Source organism: Aspergillus glaucus, assembly GCF_001890805.1.
Source record: "Aspergillus glaucus CBS 516.65 unplaced genomic scaffold ASPGLscaffold_3, whole genome shotgun sequence".
In the NCBI taxonomy this organism is placed as follows: domain Eukaryota; kingdom Fungi; phylum Ascomycota; class Eurotiomycetes; order Eurotiales; family Aspergillaceae; genus Aspergillus; species Aspergillus glaucus.
The window spans coordinates 877,810-902,684 of NW_019170455.1; the positions used below are offsets into that span (position 1 = coordinate 877,810).

At 48.7% G+C, this 24,875-nt stretch overlaps 8 protein-coding genes across 8 annotated transcripts; 5 read left to right on the forward strand and 3 right to left on the reverse strand.

Annotated features, from left to right (window-relative positions):
- Window positions 1-482: 482 nt before the first annotated feature.
- On the forward strand, window positions 483-1,216 carry ASPGLDRAFT_22659 (uncharacterized protein; the record flags this gene model as incomplete). The annotated part of the gene is made up of 2 exons (XM_022543207.1): window positions 483-1,032; window positions 1,212-1,216. The coding sequence occupies 2 exons, from the start codon at window positions 483-485 to the stop codon at window positions 1,214-1,216; spliced, it is 555 nt and encodes a 184-aa protein (XP_022404534.1).
- A 216-nt stretch (window positions 1,217-1,432) lies between these two features.
- On the forward strand, window positions 1,433-2,132 carry ASPGLDRAFT_1505530 (uncharacterized protein; the record flags this gene model as incomplete). The annotated part of the gene is made up of 1 exon (XM_022542162.1): window positions 1,433-2,132. Exon 1 carries the CDS (start codon window positions 1,581-1,583, stop codon window positions 2,130-2,132), a length of 552 nt encoding a protein of 183 aa, XP_022404535.1. The 5' UTR covers window positions 1,433-1,580.
- A 653-nt stretch (window positions 2,133-2,785) lies between these two features.
- Window positions 2,786-4,480, forward strand: ASPGLDRAFT_32327 (uncharacterized protein; the record flags this gene model as incomplete). The annotated part of the gene is made up of 1 exon (XM_022544156.1): window positions 2,786-4,480. One exon carries the CDS (start codon window positions 2,786-2,788, stop codon window positions 4,478-4,480), a length of 1,695 nt encoding a protein of 564 aa, XP_022404536.1.
- A 3,091-nt stretch (window positions 4,481-7,571) lies between these two features.
- On the forward strand, window positions 7,572-9,871 carry ASPGLDRAFT_32328 (uncharacterized protein; the record flags this gene model as incomplete). The annotated part of the gene is made up of 4 exons (XM_022544157.1): window positions 7,572-8,483; window positions 8,551-9,397; window positions 9,450-9,772; window positions 9,824-9,871. The coding sequence occupies 4 exons, from the start codon at window positions 7,572-7,574 to the stop codon at window positions 9,869-9,871; spliced, it is 2,130 nt and encodes a 709-aa protein (XP_022404537.1).
- Window positions 9,872-12,769: 2,898 nt separating this feature from the next.
- Window positions 12,770-14,115, reverse strand: ASPGLDRAFT_22663 (uncharacterized protein; the record flags this gene model as incomplete). The annotated part of the gene is made up of 5 exons (XM_022543208.1): window positions 12,770-12,928; window positions 13,213-13,240; window positions 13,404-13,716; window positions 13,863-13,963; window positions 14,036-14,115. The coding sequence occupies 5 exons, from the start codon at window positions 14,113-14,115 to the stop codon at window positions 12,770-12,772; spliced, it is 681 nt and encodes a 226-aa protein (XP_022404538.1).
- Window positions 14,116-20,286: 6,171 nt separating this feature from the next.
- Window positions 20,287-21,905, reverse strand: ASPGLDRAFT_63947 (elongation of very long chain fatty acids protein; the record flags this gene model as incomplete). The annotated part of the gene is made up of 2 exons (XM_022548728.1): window positions 20,287-21,054; window positions 21,114-21,905. The coding sequence occupies 2 exons, from the start codon at window positions 21,903-21,905 to the stop codon at window positions 20,287-20,289; spliced, it is 1,560 nt and encodes a 519-aa protein (XP_022404539.1).
- Window positions 21,906-22,601: 696 nt separating this feature from the next.
- ASPGLDRAFT_22665 (uncharacterized protein) lies at window positions 22,602-24,184 on the reverse strand (the record flags this gene model as incomplete). Its single annotated transcript, XM_022543209.1, has 2 exons — window positions 22,602-24,029; window positions 24,083-24,184. The coding sequence occupies 2 exons, from the start codon at window positions 24,182-24,184 to the stop codon at window positions 22,602-22,604; spliced, it is 1,530 nt and encodes a 509-aa protein (XP_022404540.1).
- Window positions 24,185-24,358: 174 nt separating this feature from the next.
- ASPGLDRAFT_32332 (uncharacterized protein) lies at window positions 24,359-24,821 on the forward strand (the record flags this gene model as incomplete). The annotated part of the gene is made up of 1 exon (XM_022544158.1): window positions 24,359-24,821. A coding segment is annotated over one exon (463 nt), but the record flags the coding sequence as incomplete, so codon positions are not given.
- Between the last annotated feature and the right edge of the window lie 54 nt (window positions 24,822-24,875).

Here is a 24,875-nt window from a genome sequence, read left to right on the forward strand (position 1 = left end):
AAAAAAAAAAAAAAAAAAAAAAAAAAGCGGCATTAGGGTTAACTGAACAATGCCAACGGCAACCCGTGTTTAAAACAAAGAAAGACCAATGCCAAGCAGACTATGCAGTGCTGCCTGTGGTACTCTTTGTTCTGTCTGATAAAAGCCTTGCATTGTATGATGTAAGCAGTCTTGATAACTTAAAAACAGATCTCAAATCTTAATCACTCACTTGAACTCAATTTCACATTCTACTCTGTGAGTAAATAACATTACACAGCATTTAAAAAAGAAGCAATGGAGATAATAGGCCCAAATCCTTTGGGCTACTTCGCCTCCCTCCCCTTGGGAATGGACAGAAATCACACTCAACACACACCACTACCAATTACCGAAATCAAAACCAACGTGGCCCAGGGCACGATGTGATATAAGGAAGGAGGCTGATTTGCGCGCGCGCGCGGTGATTTTTCGAGCTACTATATCATTGGTTCCAGGGAATCATGGCTAACCTTGGGTGCTCCAGATCCTGGGATGCTTACAATCCTGTCACCGATCTTACTCTCAATGACTGGGAAAGCGCTAACACACCAGGAAAAGATATTGACCGCAAAACAGCGGAATACTACCTCTGCGTCCACCTTGACCTGTGGCGAAACGACGAAAGCCCGATAGCAAAGAACATCCGCTATAAAGTCCTCCAAAAATGCTTCACCCACGGTACTAATACCATTCCATCCGCGCTTGAAAGAGAAATGCTCCGAATAGCACAGACCTACCCAGATCTCATGAAAAAGCACGATCCCAAGATGATAGTGCTTTCAAGCATCCAGCACATCGTAGTATGCACATACAATAAAGCAAAGCGCGGCGGGTTGATTTCCTCAAGCACACTTAGCTACAAATGGGATTTCAGGGCTTGGAATATAGTGGAGAAGTATCTTTCCTGGGCTTTGGGGTTCCGCCGGTTGGGTCGGAGACGTTTTGAGTATGTGGAGGATTTCGGAGATGAGGAGGATTGTACTTATGAGCAATTCAGTACTAGCGTCTATCGTGAGTGTTTGAAGAGAGCGGAGGGGTCGCAGTTGACAATGGTAGGGAGGTTTGTGGAGGGTTGCGTGCGCACTAATCATGGAGTTCATCCAAAGCATAACCAATAGAGTCGGTGAGATATGTACCCATTGAATGCTCATTATTTGCGTTGTTCGAATAGTACTATAAAAATTTTGCAGAATAGGAAATATGCAAAGACAATAAAAACAGCCACCCTCATCCGGATTCAAGAATACGTTCCTTTTAACTTAAGCCTTTTGAAGCTGTATGTTATGATCTACTGCCTACTTGTTGATAAGAGCCCGAGTCAACCAATGACGTAAGAAAATAAGCAGAGACGGAGATGGCATTTCAGATAGAGAATTGATAGTCCATCAGGATTTACTGACACATCATGAAGCAAGCTCAAACAAAACTATTCTCTGACCAAACAATCCCCAAAGAAACAACAACGGAAATAGAACCACCACCACCACCACCAACATCATTAGGCCACTTCAACCGCTTCCCCCTTGAAATACGCGAGATCATATGGGCCAACCTGCTCCATGCAGGAGAAGATGGCTGGTGGGGTCGAAAACCCCATAAAACAGGCCTCTCCATCCTCCGCGCAAGCAAATAACCTCCGTCGCGAGCTTCTCAAGCAACGCTTCACATACAGCACACCAACAAAAAACCCTCCATCTGCATTCGAACAAGAAATGCTCCGCATAGCAAGATCATGCCCCGACTTGATGGAAAAATACGACCCCGAAATGAAAATCCTCACAGCAATTCAACGCATTGTAGTATGCGCCTACAACCAAACTATCCAAGGCGGCATAACCCCCTCCTCTACTCCAAATATCAACTGGAACCACAGGGCATGGGAGATGGTCGATGGACATTTCTTCTGGGAAGCGGGTGTGTCACCGATTGAATGGGATGACTATGAGGATGAAGACGAGCATGAAGAGGCGGCTAATGTTGATCCTCATTATGGGAGGTTTAATTCCAGGGCTTATGAGAAGTGTTTGCAGAGGGCGAGGGGTTCGAGGTTTGTGGTTATGGGATATTCTGTGCAGGATTGGTTGTGGTTGAAGGAGGATCGGGATCGGTAACGTGAGCGGGATTGGGGTTGTTCGAGTTGTGGATTTTAGTAATATGTGGTGTGCTGTATGTTTTTTTTTTTTTTTTTTTTTTTTCCTGTGGTGACTTCTAAAGTCGAAGCTTCTCTCGAAGTAGTGTTTAACTAGAAAATGGTACATTTACTATTAGTACATCGTGACGGTTAGGGCTATCCGATCACCAGCAAAGTAAATTATAATCGATTCCTTTCCAAACCAAACCAAGCAAATAAACCCAGGTCTTCTCTGAGTCCTCGTTAAGTTAAGCATTCTCTTGTTATATATCTGACATTAAATTCGCCGTACTTGATAGAAAGTATATGATGAACTATGATGCCAACCCCAACTGTCAACCTAAATAGGCAACTAACAATCCCCAAACAGCCTCCGATACAAAAAAAATAATAACAACGGTAGTGATGCCTATAACCTTCGACTCCCAAAGCCATCAACGTAAGCAAAACAGGCAGAAAGCGTGGCATAAAACCACCTCGCCAGGAACAAACCCTCAAACATTTCTACAACATCTCTGATCCTATTCACTACACAAGCAGCCACGCTATATACAAACAAACAAACAAATATAAAGCGAGTGAGTTTACATAATGGTAGTAACCGCAATCATCACTCCAACCACACTCCTAAACATGCCACCCAACACCCACTCGCGCACCTACGCCCACCCTGTCAACGACAACCCCAAAACAAACACGGACATCCTCCACGCCAACCGCGCCTTGTCCAAGGAGATTTCAAACACTATGCCCACCAAGACTCGTGTGGAAATCGAGCTGTCTCCTCTCGCGTGGGAGTGGATGAGAATCAGCTCCGGCACGCAGCACTACCAGCCCGCGAAGAGGGTTATCGCTGATGTAAACAATGCCCGTGAGCAAGGGCTGTATGATCTACCATCCCAGCGGATCGATGAGGTCGTGGTGAAGCTTTATGCGCCGATGAGTGATAATCCCGGACAGTTGTTTATTCTGTTCGATAAGGTGATTAATCTCGTTGATATGCTGCGTCGTGCACCTGCTATTCAGAAGATGAGTATCGTGCTTGAGACGCTGGATGGACAGGAGTGGCACCATGAGCAAGTGACTATTGGTGGTGTGAAGGAGAGCTTTTTTGTGCCGTGGGCGGATGATTGTGATATAGTTGTTGTACTATTCTGCAGTCTGAAGAATGTTGGGGACGTTTCTGTGCGTGGGCACTCGAGGGAGTTGGAGCGGTTGATTGACTGGAAGGTTATCGATTGGGCTGTTGGTGTGGTTCGGGAGAAGTCGTGGGAGAAGTACGTCCCCGATCCCACTAGGGCTCGGGCTACGCGTCGGTTTGATACGACTACTTACTACGCTTCCTACACCCACCGACCTGATCGATCTACGCCGGGTACGGACGTCGACCGGAAGGTGGCTGAGTACTGCCTACGCGTCCATGTAAATCTCATGCGACATGACTTCCGCGACACGGGCTGCCACCAACGCCGTGAACTCCTCAAACAATCCTTCATCTACGGTGGAAAATCCATGAACACCCCGCCCTCCCCCTTCGAACACGACATGATTCTCATCGCCGAAGAATACCCAGACCTACTGAGAAAGTACGACCACGCAATCGAAGTCTTCCTGCACCTGCAACGCATCGTGGTCTGCGCGTATGAGCGCACCAAACCCGGCACCCATAATGACACGAATATCGTTACTCAGTTTTACAACTGGGATGAGGCGGCCTGGGAGCTTGTTGTGAGTGCTTTTGGGGATCCGCTGCCGAATATGGGGTCGTGGGTTTATAAGGAGTGTGCTGCGGAACTGGGGAGTTTCGTGGATTATAATGAGTGTTTGGGGAGGGTAGAGGAGGAGGGGAAGAGTGATTGGTTGGTGGAGGTTGTGGGGGTGGGACAGTTTTTGCAGGATTGGGTGCGCGAGTTTGTGTATGGGGAGGATGGTGAGGATGAGTACGGTGAGGCGTATGATGAGGAGAATGTTGACGAGGAGGATGAGGGTGTTGAGAGCGAGGATGGCGGTGAGGATGAAGTTGAAGAAGATGAAGAGGAGAAGCAGGGTGAAGATGTCGAGGAGGAAGATAAAGAGGATGAGAGCGTTGAGAACGAGGGTAAAGATGGGGAAGTTGATGAGGAAGTAGGTCTTCGTGACGAGGATGACGGGGATGACGGGGATGACGAGAGACAGGACGAGGCCAAAGATGAGGAGGCGCAAGATGAAGAGAACGTTGTCGAGGACGACAAGAAAGAGGACAATGATCAGGGCGAAGATGAAGATGAGGAGGGTGAAGCCTACTACGAAGACGATGACGACTGGGACTTCTGTGAGTGTTGTGCTTAGATTGAGACATACGGAAGAACCACAGTACGAAGTAGCTACTATCACACCATACAAGTCTTAAATAAATCACAGATACCCTTGATAGCTCACGAGAATTAGATCGCTATAGGGTTTCTTGCAAGGGCTTAACTAAGACATGCAGAGAACCACTGTCTAAAAATAGCTCAGATAAGATGCTCGAATAAAGAAGCCAATCAGAACCCCGAAGTGTGATCACGCTCCTTCCATATTAAGAAGTGGAGCTGGTTTCCTTTTTGGGCGATGTGCATGTCACTTGATTTTTACATGGATTCAACGTCCGAGCACTTCTCGTTTGTAGATTCTACTTTGAGTGTACGGAGTAGAGAGGAGCAGAGTAGAGTAAGGAGTAAAATGGTTGCCTATAAGTTAATTGTACTGAGAGCGGCGAATGTATATTGTAGAACCGTTACATGTACTCTTAAAGAGTGGATAGCTGTTTTGGGATACATGCGGAAGACCGGCACCGGGGTTGCCGTGGCATGATGTGCACCGTACGGAGTCCGTACTTTCAAAAAAAAAAAATTTGTGCGTTCCTGCCGAGCCTGTTGAGCACTGCAGTGTAGAATCTGGGGAAGCTATATTACGCTACCGTCGCCTGTCAAAAAAAAAAAAAAAAAAAAAAAAAAAAAAAAAAACATCTGATAAGCTACGTATGCGATGGAGACGTGGATACGTTGTCAGGCGGTTGATCCGCAGATTGGCGTTGTCATGGTCGTTTTGGGTATTTTGCACGGGGGTGTATCTAAACTGAATGGATATTAATTGAGGATAGTAAAGTACTTGTACATGTACGGCAGTGTACATTTTTCGTACTATGTACAATACTCCGACAAGCACTGTGTGTTGATTAGTCCATGAATCGTGAACGCGAGTGGTTGTTTTGGCGGTGTCGATCACACGGGAACTCTGGTGATCTGCGCTTTTCTTTAAACAGAGGATGAATCAGACTCTGGAGAGAAACGGCGAGGAACCGCTTCTGAGCACAACGGCTGAAACCTCGAGTGAACAATTACCAGAGAATTAACCGCGGATAGACCCATTAATTCTGTGAATCGTCTGATCAGTCTGCACTCCCCAGCTGAGTGTACTCCGTACTCGGGACTGACTAGCACAGACAGATGGCGTACTCCGTACTTCCTTAAGAGCATCTGTGCATATGCCCGTACCGTACCCGGCTCGTGCTCAGCTCGTGCCCAGCTCGTGCTCGCTCAGCTCAGTTCATAAATGCGAGCACTGCCGTGATGGCTGACATCATTCAACTGGTCCATGGCACCGATTAGGTTCGGCGGAGGAGCTTCGATCCATGGGACAGTCGTCGTATCCAGGGAATCCTATGGCTTTGATACGGTAGCATCGGAGTTGATACTGTAGCGAGCACGGAGCGCAGACGACGGAGTACGCACAGAGCTGTGCGAAATGTCAATGGTCCGGAGGCAAGACAGGTATGCTGTGCAAGTCCGAGGACTGCCCACTCTTATCTCCATGTTCCGAGCAGCCGCGGAGACTGGAGAAGAGGGTCTAACGTTGATTTTTGTACACTGTAATTACAGCGCATTTCCGCAGTGAGTCTTGTTAACTAGAGAGAATATTCTGAACAGTGATATAGTCTGGACAGTATGAATACTCTCCTCTGTCCACAACTCTCAAGGTAATCGAGTCTCAGAGTCGAGTCCCAAACAGGAATAGTGTCGAGTTAGGGGCGGTGGATCCGGCCGGAAGTAGAACTGAACTGTGATTGGTCAATGATTGCACCGATACGACAGTGGGTTCAGGAGAGTATTACATAGCAGTAATTGTAGTAACTAGATTTGTAGAGAGTGATATATTAGAGTAAAGACAGAGGGAGAGGAAGAAGAAAAGAAAAAGAAAGTAATATACCCGTTATGCTGGGTTGTCAGGAACGAAAGTAAACAAATAAGTGTCCTCTGGATGTCTCCCGTCGGCTCCGCTATCACAGTGTGCAGTAATAGTGATAATATGGTGTACTAGTAATAGCAGAAATAATACTGCCACTAAGGATACTATCAGAATAATTATCATAAAAAAAATAAAATAAAGGAAAGGTCGTGGTGACTTTCTCTGTCTACCAGGACTTACTAGTAATACTGGTGTCCCCTATTATCCATCCGCCATCCACCATCCGCCCATCTTTCTCCTCTCTTACACCTCCCCCCTCCTCTCACTTTCTAGCTATCTCTCTTTTTCATTTCTTTCTTTTCTCTTTTTCTATCCTGATTCTATTGTCCTTTTTTTCTTTTCTTTTCTTTTTTTTTTTATCACTTTTCTATCTCTTTTTCTTGTAATTTGTGTCTCTCCACCTCCCCTCCCGACATTGCGCTCTCTTTCTCTCTCTCTCTCCCCCCTTTTCCCTCGTCTCCCGCCCGCCAACCAAACCCCCCAAGGCCAGCAGTGATCGGCCCATCAGTCGCCTCGCTTGAACATTCCTTGACATCTCTTCATTTCGTTCATCTTAATTCATCATCTTCTGTATCAGCCCGGGTGGTGTGCAACGGTCGTACATGGCTCGACAATAACAGCACGTCGCTTTCCGACCATCCTGGAACCTTGCTGTTCCATTTATTCTCTCTCGCCTTGAGGTCGTCGTCGTCTCACCGTTTCATCTTCTCGTTCCTCGTCCATCGTCCCTCGTCCTCTCTTGAACCTGCATTTTTCTCCTCGATTTTTGTCCTACCGCATCCTGTGTTTCGTTTCCTCCCGTTGCATCAATCCTCTTAGGTACGACTCCCTGATAAGACCTTATCTTTTTTTTTTTTTTTTTTTTTTTTTTCTCTCTTTTCTTGCGTGACAGGGAGGCCAAGGGGTTGAGAATATAGTGCAATTGACAGCCTCGTTCACTGCAGTTTGCTGACATTCATCCAATTCTAGACCCTTGATTCCTCCGATTGTCCCTGTTTCGTGTCGATTTCGCTGCGCGGTACCCGTTCGCCTGTCGAGATTCGTCATCCCCTGAATCGTCCCCAAAACACGCGTCCAACCGTCCAACCCTGGGAGGATACGTGGTGGAGGAAACAGCAAATAGAAATCATCAAAAGACGAAAAAAAAAACATCATGGCTGCATTGGTCCAGACGATCCCTCAGCAAACTAGCACGGTTCCTGTGTTGCAGACTCGTCCCGCTTCGCGTCCCGCTTCGTCTTCCTCGCAGCAACATCATCAACAACACCACCACCATACCGCTCGCAATCCCTCCATGTCTTGGAACCCTTATGCCCCGGCGGGCAGCTCTGGGAGCTATCGACCTAATGGTCACCAGGCTGTGACCTCTTACAATACACCCAACCCCCCTAACTCGCAGAACCGTCAGTCCTGGAACCCTCATCTTCGGCCAGAGAACCGTACCATCTCGGCCCCGTCCGCTCCGCCGCTGACGGCTCATGCCGGAGGCTCTTCGCATTCTGTGAATCATCCTGCAGCTGGTCCTGTATCTTCGACGCCTCCAATGCATCTCTCCAAGGACGACTCGGCCATTCCCACCCGCAAGCCCTCATCGGATCAACCTATTCGGCCCCTCTCGACCGTGAATCTCCCCTCAGCCTCGCCCCTGATGAACATATCCTCTCCTACTGTCGCCAAACCTTCGCCAGATCGCTATCGTCGTGGGAATCGACGGGCGGAAGGTGCTGCGGGTGCACAGTCGACCAGTTCCGCTTCTCATCAGTCGGGGTCAAGTGTCGACGATAGTCAATTGGCTTCTCTCCCTGGCCATCCTACTGCCCGGGGGCACGTCCGGGTCTCGAGTGCCGATGATACCTCTCGTGCTGATAGACCGCAGACGGAGCTGGCCAAGAGATATCGACGAAGGAGCTGGGGTAACATGGATAATGCTGGTCTCATTAATCTACAGCTTCATCTGCCTTCCGCATCTCCTACGCCCTCCACCACCGGCCAAGATTACTTTGATCAGACCCGGCCTGCCCAGAACGAGGGAAGCACCCCTTCGCCACAGTCCTCGACTTCTACTGTACGTTTTCTATTCTTCTTCTTCTTCTTCTTCTTCTTCTTCTTTGGAACCCAAACTAACTGGATAGGTTCGTGATGGTGACTCGTCCTCGTCAACTCGAGGCAAGCCCGATGACACACGAGTGAACAAACCCTCGCCGTTATCGCAACCCGTTTCGGCCGACGCCAGTCCTTCCAACCCTCCGACACCCCAAGCCGCTCCCAAGGAGCGCAACATGCCCACGGGCCCCGCACACAGCCCTGCTACACAGCGTGCCGCAGAGTTAGCTAACATTGGCGCCAAGGGACCGGGCAAGTCGCGATTGCGGCGTGCGTTCTCATTTGGAAGTGCCTCTGAGCTGCTCAAGGCCTCGAATAATGCACAGAAGAAGGAAGCACTCTCAGTGGAACAGACCCGGCGGGAACTTCTCAAAGAGGAGCTGGGTGCGGAGCAAGCCGCTATTGCAGAGCAACAGGAAGCCAGTGGCTTGGGAGAGAGTATCTACTCGCATTACCAGGGGCATCTGTTTAACCGTTCCAACGATAATTTGTCCGTTTCCTCTACCGCTTCGTCGGCGTCAGTAATGCTGCGCAAGATGGGCAAGGGTATGAAGAAGTCGACACGATCGTTGGTCGGATTGTTCCGTCCCAAGTCAGTTATGAGCACTTCTTCGACAGACGGCCTTCCCGTGGAGGCTAGCGCCCCACAGGTGTCCATGGTTAATGTCGAGGCAGACCGTAACAGTGTTGCGGTTAATGCTGATCCCCAGGATCTTCCCCGCGGGGGCACGGTCTTCCCCAAAGTGGAACCGAATTCCCAGGAGGCTGGAACTGGTGCGAGCGGCGCAAGCTCGGATGGATCGCGGAAGAGCATCATGGGAAGTGACAACGAGCGGGCAGAGGTTCTGGCAGCCGTTAAGAAGGGAATTTTGAAGAGTGAGTTGACAAATCAAAGCCACCAAGAAACAAGAGCTAACGGACTATGCAGAAACCCATTCCGAACCTGCTCTGTCGACACCTGCCAAACAGAGAGATGCCAGCAGTGAATCGCCGCACTCGAGTACTCCCAGCACACCCGAAGACCAGTCCGGAAGCCGGGTCAAGATCGCCGGCGAGGATTACTTTGCTGAATCGAAGGGTGCACCGAGTCCCCCAATGGCTCCTAAGAGCCTGATCTTCAGTCCTCGCATTCAGCTCCATGATACATGGACCAGCGGCGAGTACGATCGCCGGGGTGACGTTGCGACCTGCAACCGGTTGACTCCTCTTCTCGCCCAGCAGATCAAGGAGGAGCTTAACAACTTTAAGATGGTGAGTCAAGCCACAGGGTCGAGTCGAGTGACAGCTGCTAACTAATAATAGGAGATGGAGGTTCACGAGACCTCAAAAGTTTACACCCACTTCCTTTAAATTGCAGCATTCGATGGCGTTTCGTTTCATTTCTTCATTTTGCATGGTGTCATTTATCGTTTCCTTTTAGAGCGATCCTTGTTTCTTTCGATTGCGCGTTCGACTCTGTCATGGATGTCCGTTACATTCATGGCGCGGATTACGACCATCGCCTCTCTTGACGCGTTCCTGGGAGTTACGGTGAAAGCAACGTCCTAGTCCTGCTCTACTCGGTCCCAGTTTACCGGGTTATTTAATTCCCTCGTTCCGACCAACGGGGTGTTGAATGTTGGAGATATCCATGCCATTGACCACCGGGATCATTTGGCCTCGATCTATTGCATGCTGATTTTGAGCATCGATCTACCTATCGTTTTTCGGCCCATGACGTACATGGTTTCTTTTTCTTTTACCATTTTAAATAACTGCATCTTTTTTTTCTTTTTCTCTTATTTTTGAAAGTGAAAATTGGTTTCCTTTTTGTTCTTGCACTGGCCGGCTCTTTTGATTCATTCGCTTACTCTTTTTTTTTTTACGAATGGACCCAGTCCCCTGAGTACCCATTTAGATCTCTTATTTTCCTTTTTTTTTTTTTTCTTTCTTGTACTGTGCATATGTTTTCGTGTGTATCCTTTATCACTCTTTTCTTCTCATTTGTTGTTTGCCGGTAATCTTGGGTTGGATGATACGGATCTGGAACGAGAAATCAGCTTTCTCTTCAATTACTTTCTTTTCGCGTTTTGAATTGCGTGAGATATTTTGTGATTAACTGCATCATGGACGTTGTCACCTACTTAGGGTCATACATTACTTCCAATGAGTTCGCCGGTTATGAGCTGAGCTAGGTAGATGAGAATCGCAACTCTATTCGGGATTGCTAGTAGAGTTCAAGTACGGAGTACAAGATATAGTAGAACGGAATGCATCTGGCATCATGCCATGCTTTTATATTGCCCACACCAACTTTGATCCACCGCGAGGACATGAATCCCATAGTTCTGGATATATTCAGACGGACTCAAACCCACAATTGACACCCCACCCCGTGCATATCTCCAGATTTTCACCCCGCATATGGCCCCTTCTCGGTCCCGCGTCCAACAGATGACAGAATTCACCGATGTCTGCACTACCACGGTGGTTACCATATTTCCGGAACCTGAATGTTGTACAATGGATGTATTATTATTGTAGGATCTCGTAGGGCAGTAGGGCAGATGACCCGGTTCCGGATGAAAAGGCACGCCCAGGGTCCAGGATCCATGGTCCAGGGTTTATCCACTAGAGATTCGTGGGGTATTCTTTAAATTGAGCCCTCCCGTCGTTTGCTTAATATAAGCAGGGACAGACAGGGAAGTCCCCTCGAGTCTCATGTTAAACAAACGGTAAACCGGCATTAGACCACCCCGGACTCATAATGCCATGGGACATGGGTCATGGGCCATTATATCGCCATACACGGCCGTAGTTCAGAATTATGCGGGGTTGGTTGTCCTTCGGGCTCGGATTCGGTGGTTTTTTTTGGAGGGTTTGTACTAGCTTATGGACGTTGCTTATTGTACGACGCTTTCCCTGTCCCTGTCCCTGTCCCTGTCCTTGTCCTTGTCCTTGTCCCTGGAGACGAGGGATGATGCTGATAGGAATGTGGCAGCCTGGCTGCTTGTAGTAGATGTGTCTTGCTTAGGGTTTGATGGGATGGGATCTTGGTTCGGTGGAGATAGAGTTATGGGGAATGGTTCTCGGATAAATATTGAGTTTCATGGACTAAGCTTATTTCGCAAAACAAGATGTTGGTCTTCTCTGGTTGCCATATGCCATTTACCTGCGAAGACAAAACAGACGACCAGACTGGTTGTATCTGAGAAAACTCGACCACTGAGTTTGATCATTTTCGCCTGTGGCTTGTTGCATGTCCTGATAGCGTTTCATCAGTAAGACGATGCGAGTAAGACTTCCCTGACGGAAACTTGGGAAGTATTGGTTGACAATCAAACAGGATTTGACATGATAGCCAATTCGAATATATTGAATACAAGTTTTTACCGCCATATCAAATTGTTCTTGGCCCGTGATTTCTGATGTCTGATCGGCGGCTGCGATTCTCCCGCCATTTGTAGACGCACCGCGTCGCATCTACCAAAGATAAAGGTATGCATATACATAGCCGTATACCTTCTTCCGGGAGCAGTAACTCTCGGTTGTGCTTGTGTTATATACTAACGGGATTTCGGTCCCGTCAAGGTGCCCAACGCAATTATGGAAGACATCCTTTTATCTGACAAGTTATCCACGGGCTCCGTGCCTCTACATAAGGCCACGGCCATTTTAAATGGCGCCAATAGGTCGAGTGTATGCTGTATAGTGCATTTTGGACAACCTTGATAGAATGGTTAATGCTGTGACATCCTCGCACGGATCAAAACAAGGAACCTCCCAGGATGAGCATGGTTTTTTTTTTTTTTTGGCCTGAGCTCTCCGATCCAATATTTGGCCTTGGTTGACCGTGTCATGTATCCGACTTGAGTCTTTTGGCTATGGTACAACTTTCGTAAAGTTTTGTGGCATCTGCCATTTTCGTCTTAGGAAAACACAGTTTTCTCGGAACTGGAGGGTCTCCAACGGATGCTGTCGACAACAAACCAGCTACACATGCCCATCAAAATAAAACTTAGTGCCGGATGGCTCGCTGAGCTTATTAATGTTGGTTGAGGGTAGGATTACAACCATTATTCGAGGAGCAGTGGTGAGTGCATTTGCCTGCTAACATTTTTTGAGCAACAGAAGCCTTGCCGAAAATATCCTTATATATAAGCTAACAGTTTGCCAGGCAATTCTTGTGTCGGATGTCTTTCCATTTGCTGTTATTGCTCGACGAAAAGGCTTCAGTCTGGGTCTCTTTTCCCTTGAACATTTTAGTTGCTATTGGGTTGGGGCAATTTCTAGAATATTCTTAATGTTCGAGAACATTTCTCGCACTTGTACCCAAGTAGCGTGGTTACCCCCTTCAACTCTGAATTCTCTTGTTTGTTGAGCTCGTGGAATTTCCCCCCAGCGAAGGTGTTGCGATGCACCACTGGACTATACGCTCTATTAAGAGCCACATATCTACTTCCATTGAGCTAGGATATTGATCTGTTGCGAGGAAGAACCGCCCACCCTGTGCTGGGTGTATGGAGCATCGTACTCGATGACCTATGTGCTTCAAATGAAATCGCCGGTAAATTTGTCGGACAAACAATTGTTATGGAATTGACATCGTTCCGGACAAAGTCGCATTACCAATGCGTACTAATTGGTTCCTAGCAGTTGTTGCATGATTCCCATGCCTTTTTCATATGCGTCAAGATAGCCGGTCATCATACCGACTTCTTGTCGAAATTTGCCTTGACACTGTAAGTATCGATCAAATCTTTGCAATTAGAGCAAGGGCCCCAAATGGTCTTCCAGACATGGCCAGATTCTGTCGCGATAATGCTCAGGTCTGTGCCATCTGTTGAATGAGTATAAACAAAACAAAACGAAGCTAGAAGGGGGATATTCTTGGGGTACTTACGAGAGAAACTTCAGGGGACCATAGGTCTTGGCACAATTGCCGAAGCGCGTTGATTCGGGCTCGTGTTGGTCGATGAGGGGGCTCTTGGCCAAAAACCAGCCCCGGAGCAGGAGACGCTCGTCGTCGACCAGCGAGAATCTGGCCTTTAGAACTTCTTGCTCCCAAGTCCCAGTCAGTTGTGGATTGAACACATATCCGTCCAAGGATGCTCCTAAGAAGAAGTCATCATTTTCTGCCTCTCCTTGGGTCCACATGCGGCTGTACATGAAGGGAGTCCTTGACCCCAGCTGCTTGCACCACCGCGCGTATAATGCTGCCAACGGCAAGTAAAAATTGCACTTAGTTGCGCCGGCCGGTGCTCCGGCCAAAGAGGAAAGAAATAACCCAAGCAGGTCATACAGGCTCCAGTATAACATGCCCCCATGCCATACCTTCTTGACCTGGAATTTCGACACCCACCGCTGGCTCTTTCCTTCAACCACTCCTCGTTTAGCTCCTCCCGGAGTATGTGTTGGTGTGGTTCAAGGGTCAGGTTTCGGAAATCAGCGCCGTTGGGGAAGCTGCACGATATGATCAGGACTGTCAAAAAATGGCCATGAGAGATCAGAGCAGTATAGAGGGCTATTACTCACCTGAGACCCTTAATCTCGTCGTGAATCTGCCCAAGTTCTGCTTTCTGAGTAGCTACGGCCCCGTACATAGGTTTCGGCATAGTTTCCAAAGCGCGATCCCCATGCCCCTTTGGCGATGATCATGGGGCTGCGGGCAAAGGACCATCCCAGCAGCCTAAACCGCTCTTCGTCAACCGGTGAAAAGTGTGCCATCCGCAGATGCTGCTCCCACGTCCCCGTCTTCTTCGCATCAATATCGTACCCCTCCAATAATGCTCCCAGGAAGAACTCATCATTCGCGCCACCGGTACGCCAAATGCAACTGTATACCGCAGGGGTTTGGTGCCCCAGGCATTTTGCACCAGCGTGCATATACTGCCACAAGTGACAGATAAAAGGTGTTCTCCCCCTTGGGTGCTGGTGCCAGAGACGAGAGGAACAAACCGAGCAGGTCATAGGGGCTCCAGTATGGCATGGGGGCATGCCATAGCTTTTTTTATCCTAAACTTCAAAACAACTTGCTGCTCTTCAACTTCAACTCAAGTTTTATCCCACTTGCAAAATCCGTGCTGGTCATGTTTGAGCTCGGAGTTTCAGAACTCGGCTCTGTTGGAGAAGAAGCTGTACAATAGAACCAGGAGTCAGAGAGTGGTCATGAGAAAATCAGAGCAGTATTGAGGGGTAATGCCCACCTTAACGCTTTTATTTTGTTCTTGGTTATTGCAAGTTTTGACTGTTGGTTGTTTTCAATTATAGCATTCCGGCGAACGCTGTACAATAGCTGGCCAGTGAATTCCCATAGCACAGAGCACGTGTCATAGCTGCTCCTGAATCTTTGCCTCAAAGCACAGCCAGCCTGGTTGGTATCCCAGGTGTGTGTCTGACGCAATCTAACGCCTCACACCTGGGGGATCTTGTAGAGACAAGGTGTGATCGATCTTTCCATTGAATTTGACGTTTTGGGATTTCCTGTTCTGCTGTTAGTCCTTGAAGCCCGGGGCGTGCTTGGGGCGTGATAAGGGCGCTTCTTACTTGCCTTATATTACTGCCACATACCATGTTTAAGGACGAGATCCTGCTGTCTCGTGATCTCGGCTTTATATACCTGAGAAGAGCTTCTTCTAACAAAGCTTCTTTTCGAAAAACGATGACAGCTCTTTGAAAACCTGCTAAATTTTAATAGGAGCGTCATGGTTGTTGATGCGTAGATTTTGATGTGGTAGTAGGTGAATTACACGGGAATATGAGGGAGCAAGTGTTAAAATAGTGTCTATGCCCTACAAATATTGAATCCTGTTGACAGTGAATGATAGAAGCAATCACCTGTGAAGATCCCTAACCATTAATGCCCTCTGTCCCCTAGTATTCATTATATTGATAATAGTATACAAATCTCCAGGAGTCAAGACCTCCCGGATTCCGACGTTGAGCATATTCCAGATGTAGAACTTCCCGTCAGCTTCAAACATCACACTATCTCTACCACTCTCTGGTGTAGTAGTCATGATCTGTTCAGCTCTCTCAAGCCCTGCTTGTTTGGCTCTCAGTTGCCCATCACTCTAATCGCTCTCCCAGCCCTCTTCGTATTCGAGGTAGAATGGATATATTGTCCATCCGTCCGAAACCAGCTCCTAGCATTAGGAGGTCAGTTGACAAGTCAGTAGTAACTCTGGATAATATACTTGAAGCGTACAGGCTTTAGCCTAGAGGTAAATGATTGAGATATGTTTTATTTGATACTTCTGCTTTGAGATCGGGAAGTTGTAAAGGATGGAGATTTTTAATATGACGTACATTGATTACCCTGGATGTTAGTGGAGCATTTGACAACGCCGCGCATAAACGCTTGATCCACAACATCCGGAAACGATGGGTCCCAATCAATGCTGTCAATTGGATAGCAAGCTTCCTACGCCACCGCATCACAGATATTTTACTGATGGAAGGTGCAACGGGCCAGTTTACTGCAGATACAGGCATACCCCAGGGCTCACCTCTCTCTCCAATTCTCTACCTGTTCTACAATGCAGACCTAATTGACCAAATACATGAGGTGTACCCTGGGAAAGCTATGGTCACTGGCTACATTGATGATATATGTATACTTGTCTGGAGCCGGGCTGCTGCAGCAAATTGTCAACATCTTGAGCAAATACACAAAATAGCAGAATGATGGGAAACCCAACATACCTCTAAGTTTGCCCCAGCAAAATATGGCCTGGTACATCTATGGTGAAAGGTCCAAGGTGTTCCTAGACCATTGAGCTCAACTGATGCTTCACTCAAAGTGCAGGGGGTGGAGGTTAAGCCTGTGCCTACCATTCACTACCTTGGCGTCCAGCTAGACCAGCATCTCACTGGCATGAAACAAACTGAACATGCCCAAGTTAAAGCAACTGAAATGATAGCAGCGCTTTGTTCCATAGCAGGATCAACCTGGGGTATCACCTTATCCCATCTCCGCCAAATTTACACAGCAGTCTTATGGCCGCAGATCACATTTGCCAGTTCCACATGGTTCATACAGGCTGGATGGGGCTTCAAGGCGGCAGGAAACACTGCTAGGAAAGCCATGGAATCTATCCAGCACAAGGCCCTCTACAGGATTGCTGGTGCATTCAGAACAACCTCTTGAGCTGCTTTAGAGATATGTCTCAACATCCCTCCTCCAATGATTGCATTGGAATGTGCAACCAAAGAATCATACCTCTGAATTGCCACCTCACCCCTTATGACCACCCTTACTGAGATACAACACTCTGGCCAACAGCCAGCACCAAGGAATGCAGGGGAGCAACACATGCGATGGGCCACCAGCCCAGACCATGACCCCCTCACATCACCATTAGAGTGGTGGGGACAGCGAATTGCAATCCCTCAGAACAGGCTGGAGGTTATACACCTACATGTGATCCCACCATGGTGGTCGGGTCTGGAATCCCATGTAGCGGAAACTAGGGAAACTGCCCTAGAAGCTCATCAGGCTGCCTTACACAGCAGCACCAACATTTTCACATACACAGATGGCAGTTTGACAGAACAGGGAGCTGGAGCAGCAGTAGTTTCACCACTGGGGCACCAGGCAGCTCGCATTGGCTCCCCAGCTACCCACACGGTATATGCAGCGGAATTCCGAGGCATAGAGATGGCGCCCACTCAAATATGCAGCAAATGCATGGAAGACTGAATGGGCCGCTTCCCCCCACGGGAACTCCGTCGTTTATGGAAAGAACACTCAAAAGCGCCAATGCAGCTATACCAAGGCTTACAGAGAGCTGCTACGTCAGTCCTCATTTAAATGCAAACTGGGAAGATTGCGCTGGCCAGTTACCTTGGTACCTTCAAGGCTATGGAATTGACTGGATGCTCCTGTGGATGTGGCCTCCAAGACACACGCCATGTTCTCCTCCACTGTACCAACCAGGCAGGACTCCGGATGCGCCATCTTACACAGGGTTCAAGGCGGGAGCTGGATTACCGGGCCTACCTTACATGGCCGGATCTGGTACTGAAGGCAGTGCGTTTCATGCTCAAGACAGGCCTCCTGAGCCAGTTTCAGACTCTACCAACCACATACCAAGTCACAACAACGGACACGAAGCAACCGGCAGCATAGTGCAGCCGAGGTTACGCGCTTGCAGAAGTAGGGAAGGAAATGAGATAGTATCCAACAAACCCATGGACCTTCGTGGCCATAGGAACAGCAGTATAAAAACAGCAGCACGGGACATACCACATGCAGAATAAAATATCAGGATAGGTATAGAAAGACGACGATGTACATAGCGACTACCACTACGGCGGCTTACCCGGCCGCCCCGCAGGACCTGCCGCCACTCGGCCTACAGGGCTGACAGATGCGTGTATGGACAACAACAACAACAATAATAATAATAATGACATACATTGAGTCATCGGTAAAAGTGTTTGGCACACGTCAAGTATCTAATCAGCATATGATTTCTACAGATAAACACCAGTGACGTTGAATAAATTTCTCAGTCTAAAAGCAAACAATACCATATACACAATTCATCTCTCCATCAGACTCGAAACCACTCCAAAGAAAAGGTGTAGGAAGAAGCTTCAAGTATGAGAAGCATATCAGAACTAGCATTGCGCTTTCCTGCATCCGGGTGAGATGCTATGTTAGATTGTATTCCACGGGCCAGTGAAGTGACACATAAGCTCTCGAGTGACAGGGCATGGTCTTTCAACAGGATCTAACCGCACCCTGTTCTTAGCCTGGAGACTCTGAAGGTCCAGCTCAATATAGTCTTTTACCAAGCGTATCTTTCAGCCTCGTAAAATGTGATAGTCTTGGGCGTGTCGGTGCTCTAAACAGGGCCGCTGGGAGACTGGGTTCAGGCTTGTTGGGCGAGTGAAGTGAAGCGGAAGGTTTCAAGCACCAACCGGGATTGTGCAGTATCTTTCGTAGGTGACGAACCACGTTGGTTCCTGTTGACGTTCTTTGCAGTGGACTGATCTTGACCCGTGAAAGCCTTCAAGCATGCCAGGACTTCTTCATTGTTCGGCTCAGAAACCCCTAGATTCATGGGAGAAATGACCAAGGGCAAGAACATGGCACTCTTTCCGTAGCATAAGAGGCCCAGAGCTGCATCGTCATTGAAAGCACTGCTATTTGCGGCACTATTACAACTCACAATAAATGCATCCCCCTTGAAACATTCAGAATGGAATCCGGTTTTCCAAAAAAAAAAAAAAAAAAATCGCATGCATTTAGTCCCCGGCTTTCTGGGTAGCGAAGCGGCATGCTTCGGGGACCGGTTCTGAATCCGAAAAGGAGAAACGGGGCTCTATCACGGGAGAGCAACGATCCTGCTGATGTCCGCGGCGGTCTGACTTCCACCTGTGGTCGAAACTTGGAGAGCAGTTGGCCAAGCGAGAGCAGAGTAGTACGTTTCCTTGGACACTATCGTCCTGCATTGCTGTAGAATTATGTCGTGTGTCAGGACATCTCGGGCCTGTGTGAGTACACCCTAGTGATAGACCATGTTCAATCTTTGCCAGATTTCGGAAGGCCTTTGCGACGGCCACTCCAGATTCGTAAATGGTTGAAGGGTTGTAACGTCTTCTTGCACAGGTTATGTGTAAGATATCTCTAGCCTGGCCGTTGATAATAGAACCTTGTTGTTAGAGTCAGTTGTTTTATAAAGTGAATAGCTGCATTATCTTAATATACATCAGTTAGCGGCCAATAATCTCATATCGATAAACCTGATTATCTTGGAGCAAATTAATCCGGTCTCATTCAAGATAATATCCATGTGACAGTTACATGGAAATCAAGAATATCTTTGGAAACTGGCACCGCATAACTTATTTCTTGCGGTTGTCTCTCGTCTTATTGGCAACGGACGAGTTATCGTCGCACGTTGTTCAGGAATTCATATATCTCCTGGCCATTCCGCGTGTATGTAGGTGAGAGCAACACGAATCAATCGTCCATCTCTCCATGAGACGTAAAATGCCGAAATAGGTGATAGGTGACTGTAGGCTACGTGCCAGTTTATACCATCGTAGATGGATCATGGTAAGTGGAAGTGGAAGTGGAAGTAGATGAAGTTATATCTTGTCTGTATTTAAAGAAAAAGCAAGTAAGTAAACATCATTGACACCAGTGAATAAAGAGCTCATATTGAATAACTACCTCACCTTTATCCCAATAACACCTCCCTCTCGCCGCAAATAGCCTGCCGCGACGTTGGACTGGTAGATTTCAAGAGAATATATGTAGTTGAGGGACTGAGACGTATACATAGTACAAACTGGTTTTGCAAGGTAGAATGCTTTGCTACAAATATTCTTCTTTTCGAAAGACTCAGGCAACAAAACATGGATGATGACGACCAATGACTCTAGTCACAGCGCAAATTCAGTCCTCTGACTGAATGATATCTAGATCTTATCTATAATATACACATCCAACCTGCCAGCATCACCAGTCTTCTTGTCCAGAGACAAGCGACACATATAAGATATTTACACAAACAGCAGAAGCACCCAGCCCTAATAACTCCGTGGAAAATGTAGCATAACAATAGAAATAAACGGAAAAAGGAAAACGTGGTAATCGTATTATCGGAACGAAACATCACTGCTCTCGTGATATCATCACTCATGATGATAAGTGGTTGTGGTTTTGGTTATAGTTTTGGTTGTAATTTTGGTGTTGATTTTGGTGACCGACGGGTGCGGAGAGTCAGCCTGCGGTATGAAAGATGGAGTATGCGAAGTAACCGTCAATGCGACTAAGACTTCTGCAAGACTCCGTAAGGATTCGTAGTCTGCGCAGGAGAGCTACCAGCACTGCCCTCAGATTTCTTGACTCCCTTCTTCACAGGCGAGAATCCCTCCTGGCGACCGTTCGCAGCCTTCTTGGCAGCCGAAGAGCGCGTCCTGATCGGAGAGTCCTTGGGCTGGTTGTTGACAGCGGCAGGGACCTTGCCCTTGCCAGCCTGAGCCTTGATAGCTGCTTCGTCCTCGGTAGTCTCGGTAGTCTCGCTGGTCTCGCCGTTGACCTCGACGGCCTTTTGGATCTCGCGGCTGACGCCCTTCAGCGCATCCAGACCGGCCTTCTCAGCGGCGTGCATGTGGGTAGGCTGGGGAGCGCTGGGCTCCTTGCGGTACAGGTACGAACGGACGAAGAAGCGGACGAAGAGGTAGGTCAGAGGCAGGAGGTACGAGACGTTGAGCGAAACGGCGAAAGTCTGACCGGTGGTGTCCAGACAGGGGACCATGCGGTAGTCGACGCCTGGGAGCTTCGAACCAACGGTGGGGACACCAATGGGCTGCTGCTGACCGGAGGCCAAGCCAAGCTTCTTCAACCACGACCCGGAGGCACCAGCACCAGCACTGGCCTCAGGCGCATCCCAGAAGGGAAGGGTGTAGTTGACGAACAAATACGAGGCGGCCATGGTGGTTCCAAAGAGGAATTGGGTGATCTGCATCGAAGTCAAGGACCGCTTGACCACACCGGGGACGCGGATGCGCAGAGCGGTAAAAGTGTAGTAGGTGTACTGCAGTCACACAGTCAGTTAAAGCACACAAAGGGAAACCTCAAGGGGAAAGAAAGTACCATCATCGCATGAATGAACGAGTTGACCAGAGTAAAAATCCAGATCGGCGCCGCGACGTAGCGAATACCAGCCCACATGCACATCATAGCACCGGTATGGTGATAAGTCTGCAAAGTCGAGCTCTTCTTACCCTTAGCCAGGATAATCGCGGTGTCAAAAACCTCGTAAAACTTGGAGAGGTAGAAAATCCAGCCCAAAAAGGCAAGACCCTGGTTCCACAGACGACCATCATCAAGCGGATCCGGGATACCACCCTCAATCAACGAGAACCGCGGGCTGGGCATGGTCCATTGTTCCGTAGTAGTATTGTATAACGCAGCATTGCCATATCCACGAGGACCACCGATCTTGCACAGCGAATCCGCCCACCCAACTAGCCCGTCGGGGTTATTGAAGCCGGGGATCGAATTGCGGAAGGCCCTGACCATACCGGCGAAGGTCCAAGCGGAGTAGATGGCAAGAAAGACATTGTGTAAGATGACGAAGACCTTGAACCAGCGGGTCTGGCTGAAGGCGTATGGCTTGTATCCGCGACTCTTGTTCACGCGATTGAGCAGCACGACGGTGATGGCATAGAGGGAGGCAATGGTAACGGGGACACGGACGTCGAGGAGCTGGTCGTAGAGCTCGGGAGGGATGTTGAATGGCTGGTACCAGGTGGGTTCAGCGAGTTGTGGTGCCGGGAGAGTCGCGGGGAGTTCGTTGGGAGGAAATTTCAGCAGGGACACATGAGGAAGACCAATGCGCACGGTGGCCGGGCCCGACGGGGTGACCAGGTTGTAGTCGAACATGGTGTTTTTTTGGACTGAACTAGTCGAGAGGAATAGAGGAGAAAAGAGGGAAGGAAGAGGAAAAAGGAGGGTGGAGGAATTTTATAGCGGTGATCCGCAGCGAAAGTTGTGCTATACAGAAGGAATGAGGCCCAATTGGCTAGCCCACCGGACCTGGAGACAACAAAAGGCTGAATTGACTCAATTTTGAACTACAGAGTACTCCGTAGATTGACTGAATAATGTTGCCTTTTCCCTTCAGCCTCAGGGTTCTTTTTTTTTTTTTTTTTTTTTTTTGGTGGTGGATCCGCGCGGTGCATTTGTTGGGGATTGGCAGTCCTTCCAACCTCGGCTCCCAACGATTTAGAAGGATTTACATCTTGTGAATCCTGATACATAGTACTACATACTACATACTATGTACTTACTACATAGTGGAAGAACACTCACTGTGGTACAGAACTACTGATTGATTACACCTACTCCATAAAGATAAGATGTTATCCCTGCATTTTTTTTTTCTTTTTTCTTTTTTCTCCAGATTACTTATCCCGGATGACACGTGACCTGTTTCCCCCGATTAGGCAGGAGTAGCGACAACTACGTACCCCGAAGTACAGCTACAAACCAGTTGTACAGTGATTATTCATGATTTAAGGTTTATTCAACAGTGCGCCCCTTCTATTGATACAAGTACAACCATACAGTCACACATTATCATACAATCCTAGGCTTTGAGCTGAGTGGCAATGGGGGAGGTCCTGAAGGAGACGGCGTTTGTACCGACGGGGCCCGGATGTCTGCACGTTTTGGTGGCGGCGGAGGCGGCTTCTTCTTAGCTATGGTCTCCACCCCCGCATTTGATGTGGACGGGGGTGATGCTGATGCCCGTGGAGGTGGTGGTGCTGGTCGTTGACTAGGCTGAGACTTTTGTCCATCCACAAATGTACCAATTCGCTTCGACAGCCCGCTCATTTTCTGTTTGCCGGCATCGATCTTGTCTGCATGTTGTTCGCGGAAATTACCCATCTTCTCTTTCCCGGTGTCGATTTTGTCTGAATGTTGTTCGCGGAAGTTACCCATCTTCTCTTTCCCGGTGTCGATCTTGTCTGAATGTTGTTCGCGGAAGTTGCCCATCTTCTCTTTCCCGGTATCGATCTTGTCTGAATGTTGTTCACGGAAGTTGCCCATCTTTTCTTTGCCGGCATCGATCTTGTCCGCATGTTGTTCACGGAAGTTGCCCATCTTCTCTTTCCCGGTATCGATCTTGTCTGAATGTTGTTCACGGAAGTTGCCCATCTTTTGTTTGCCGGCATCGATCTTGTCCGCATGTTGTTCGCGGAAGTTGCTGATCGTAGATCTGAATCCCCCAGAACCCGAGGCTGGCGGTGAGTTATCTTGAGTATCCTGCGCCGGGGTACTCGTGCCTCGTCCAGGCGGGGGAGGCGGTGCATGTCGATTGTAAGACGATCCCGTTCTCATCTGAGAGAAACGGCTCTGCAGCTCGTTGACAGGGGCCCCCGCTGGTGAGGCAGTGCTCTGCCGATCCTGACTTTCGCCCCCAACTCCAAGAGCAGGAACGGAGACACCGGCATTTGCCAGTCGAGATGTCGCACTCTGATTGACATATCCCTCCGACGCTGGTCCTAGTCCCGGTTGTGGTATCGGCGAGTATGCAGGCGGAGACTGTACGGGGGTGGAATTCGTTCGTGGAGGCAGCCGGGGCGGAAGACTGGGTGGAGGTCTCGAGTTCGAGTTCCCCGAAGACGCAGAACTCCCTGTGATTGAGGAGCCCATTCGTTTCGGCGGTGGTGGAAGATGATCTGTCCTCAGTCCCGTTGTATTGGCCCGATATGGTGCCGGAGGTGCAGCCCGCCTCTCTTCTTCCGCCGCTTGTTCTTCTGCCTCGCGTGCCTCAATATCCGCATCGTATTGTTGCTGTTGATAAATCTGTTCTTGTTGTAGCGGGGCGCCTAGACCACTGCGATCCGGGGTCGTTTCGTTCGGGAGTGCGGACGGGCCGTGGTAGTTGACGTGTTTCGGAGGAGGTCCAAACGATGACGGGTCTTTGAGCGAGGATAGCGGCGTGGAGGTATGTTCGGACTTTTCGCTACTGGAGTCTTTGCCTTTTCCCATCCATCCTGCCTGCATGGAGATTAGTATTTGCCATTCGTGTAGTGATGGTGGTCTGAACTGACCACTTGGTTGATTCCTTTGAAATCGCCTCTCCAGCTTTCTTTTCCACCATCGCGGGCTTTGGGGTGCCAGCCATCTTTCATGATACCTTTGAAACCACTCATTTTAGCGATTCAGTGTGGTATAGCCGGTAGACAATGGTGTAGGTTGGATGATGTTGAACGTCGAGCGACTCCGCTCTTATCTCCAATCTCCGCAATCACGTGTTTCTGCAACCGTCTCGCTACCAGGCATTGCTAGTACTAGGGGCGCCCTCATCGACGTCAATCAGCATCGCCATGGCGCCTGTCACTCGCTATTCGGCCAGAGACCGCACTCCAGGCACGACCCAACAACGGGACAACATCCTGATCAATGGCATCGCCAAACCGGCGGGAATTCGCAAACGACTGAAGCCAGATAAGCCAGATAAACAGAAGGCAGCCCTAGAAGAGAACCCTCCAGAGGATCTGGATGCAACTACGCCAACCTCACTGCTACCGGACATGGACATGGACCTGGAATCAATAGATCAACCACCATCAGCTCTCCCAGAGCCCCAGAACCCAGATGGGCAGCTGGACCATGAGCTGACAGGACATGTTAACACTATCCTGCAAGCCCAGGCTATGAAAGAGAAGGAAGAAGATGAAGATATACTAGAAATTCTAACTCTTTTGGACAAGAAAATCTCCTCCATGAAACAAAAAGAACAGCCTAGAGCCCTCTCCTTTGGCAAAGCTCTGCATACATTCATGCAGAGTTTTTTCACCCAATCAAAGGCCAAGATACATGATCAAGGCCCTACAGCCAACC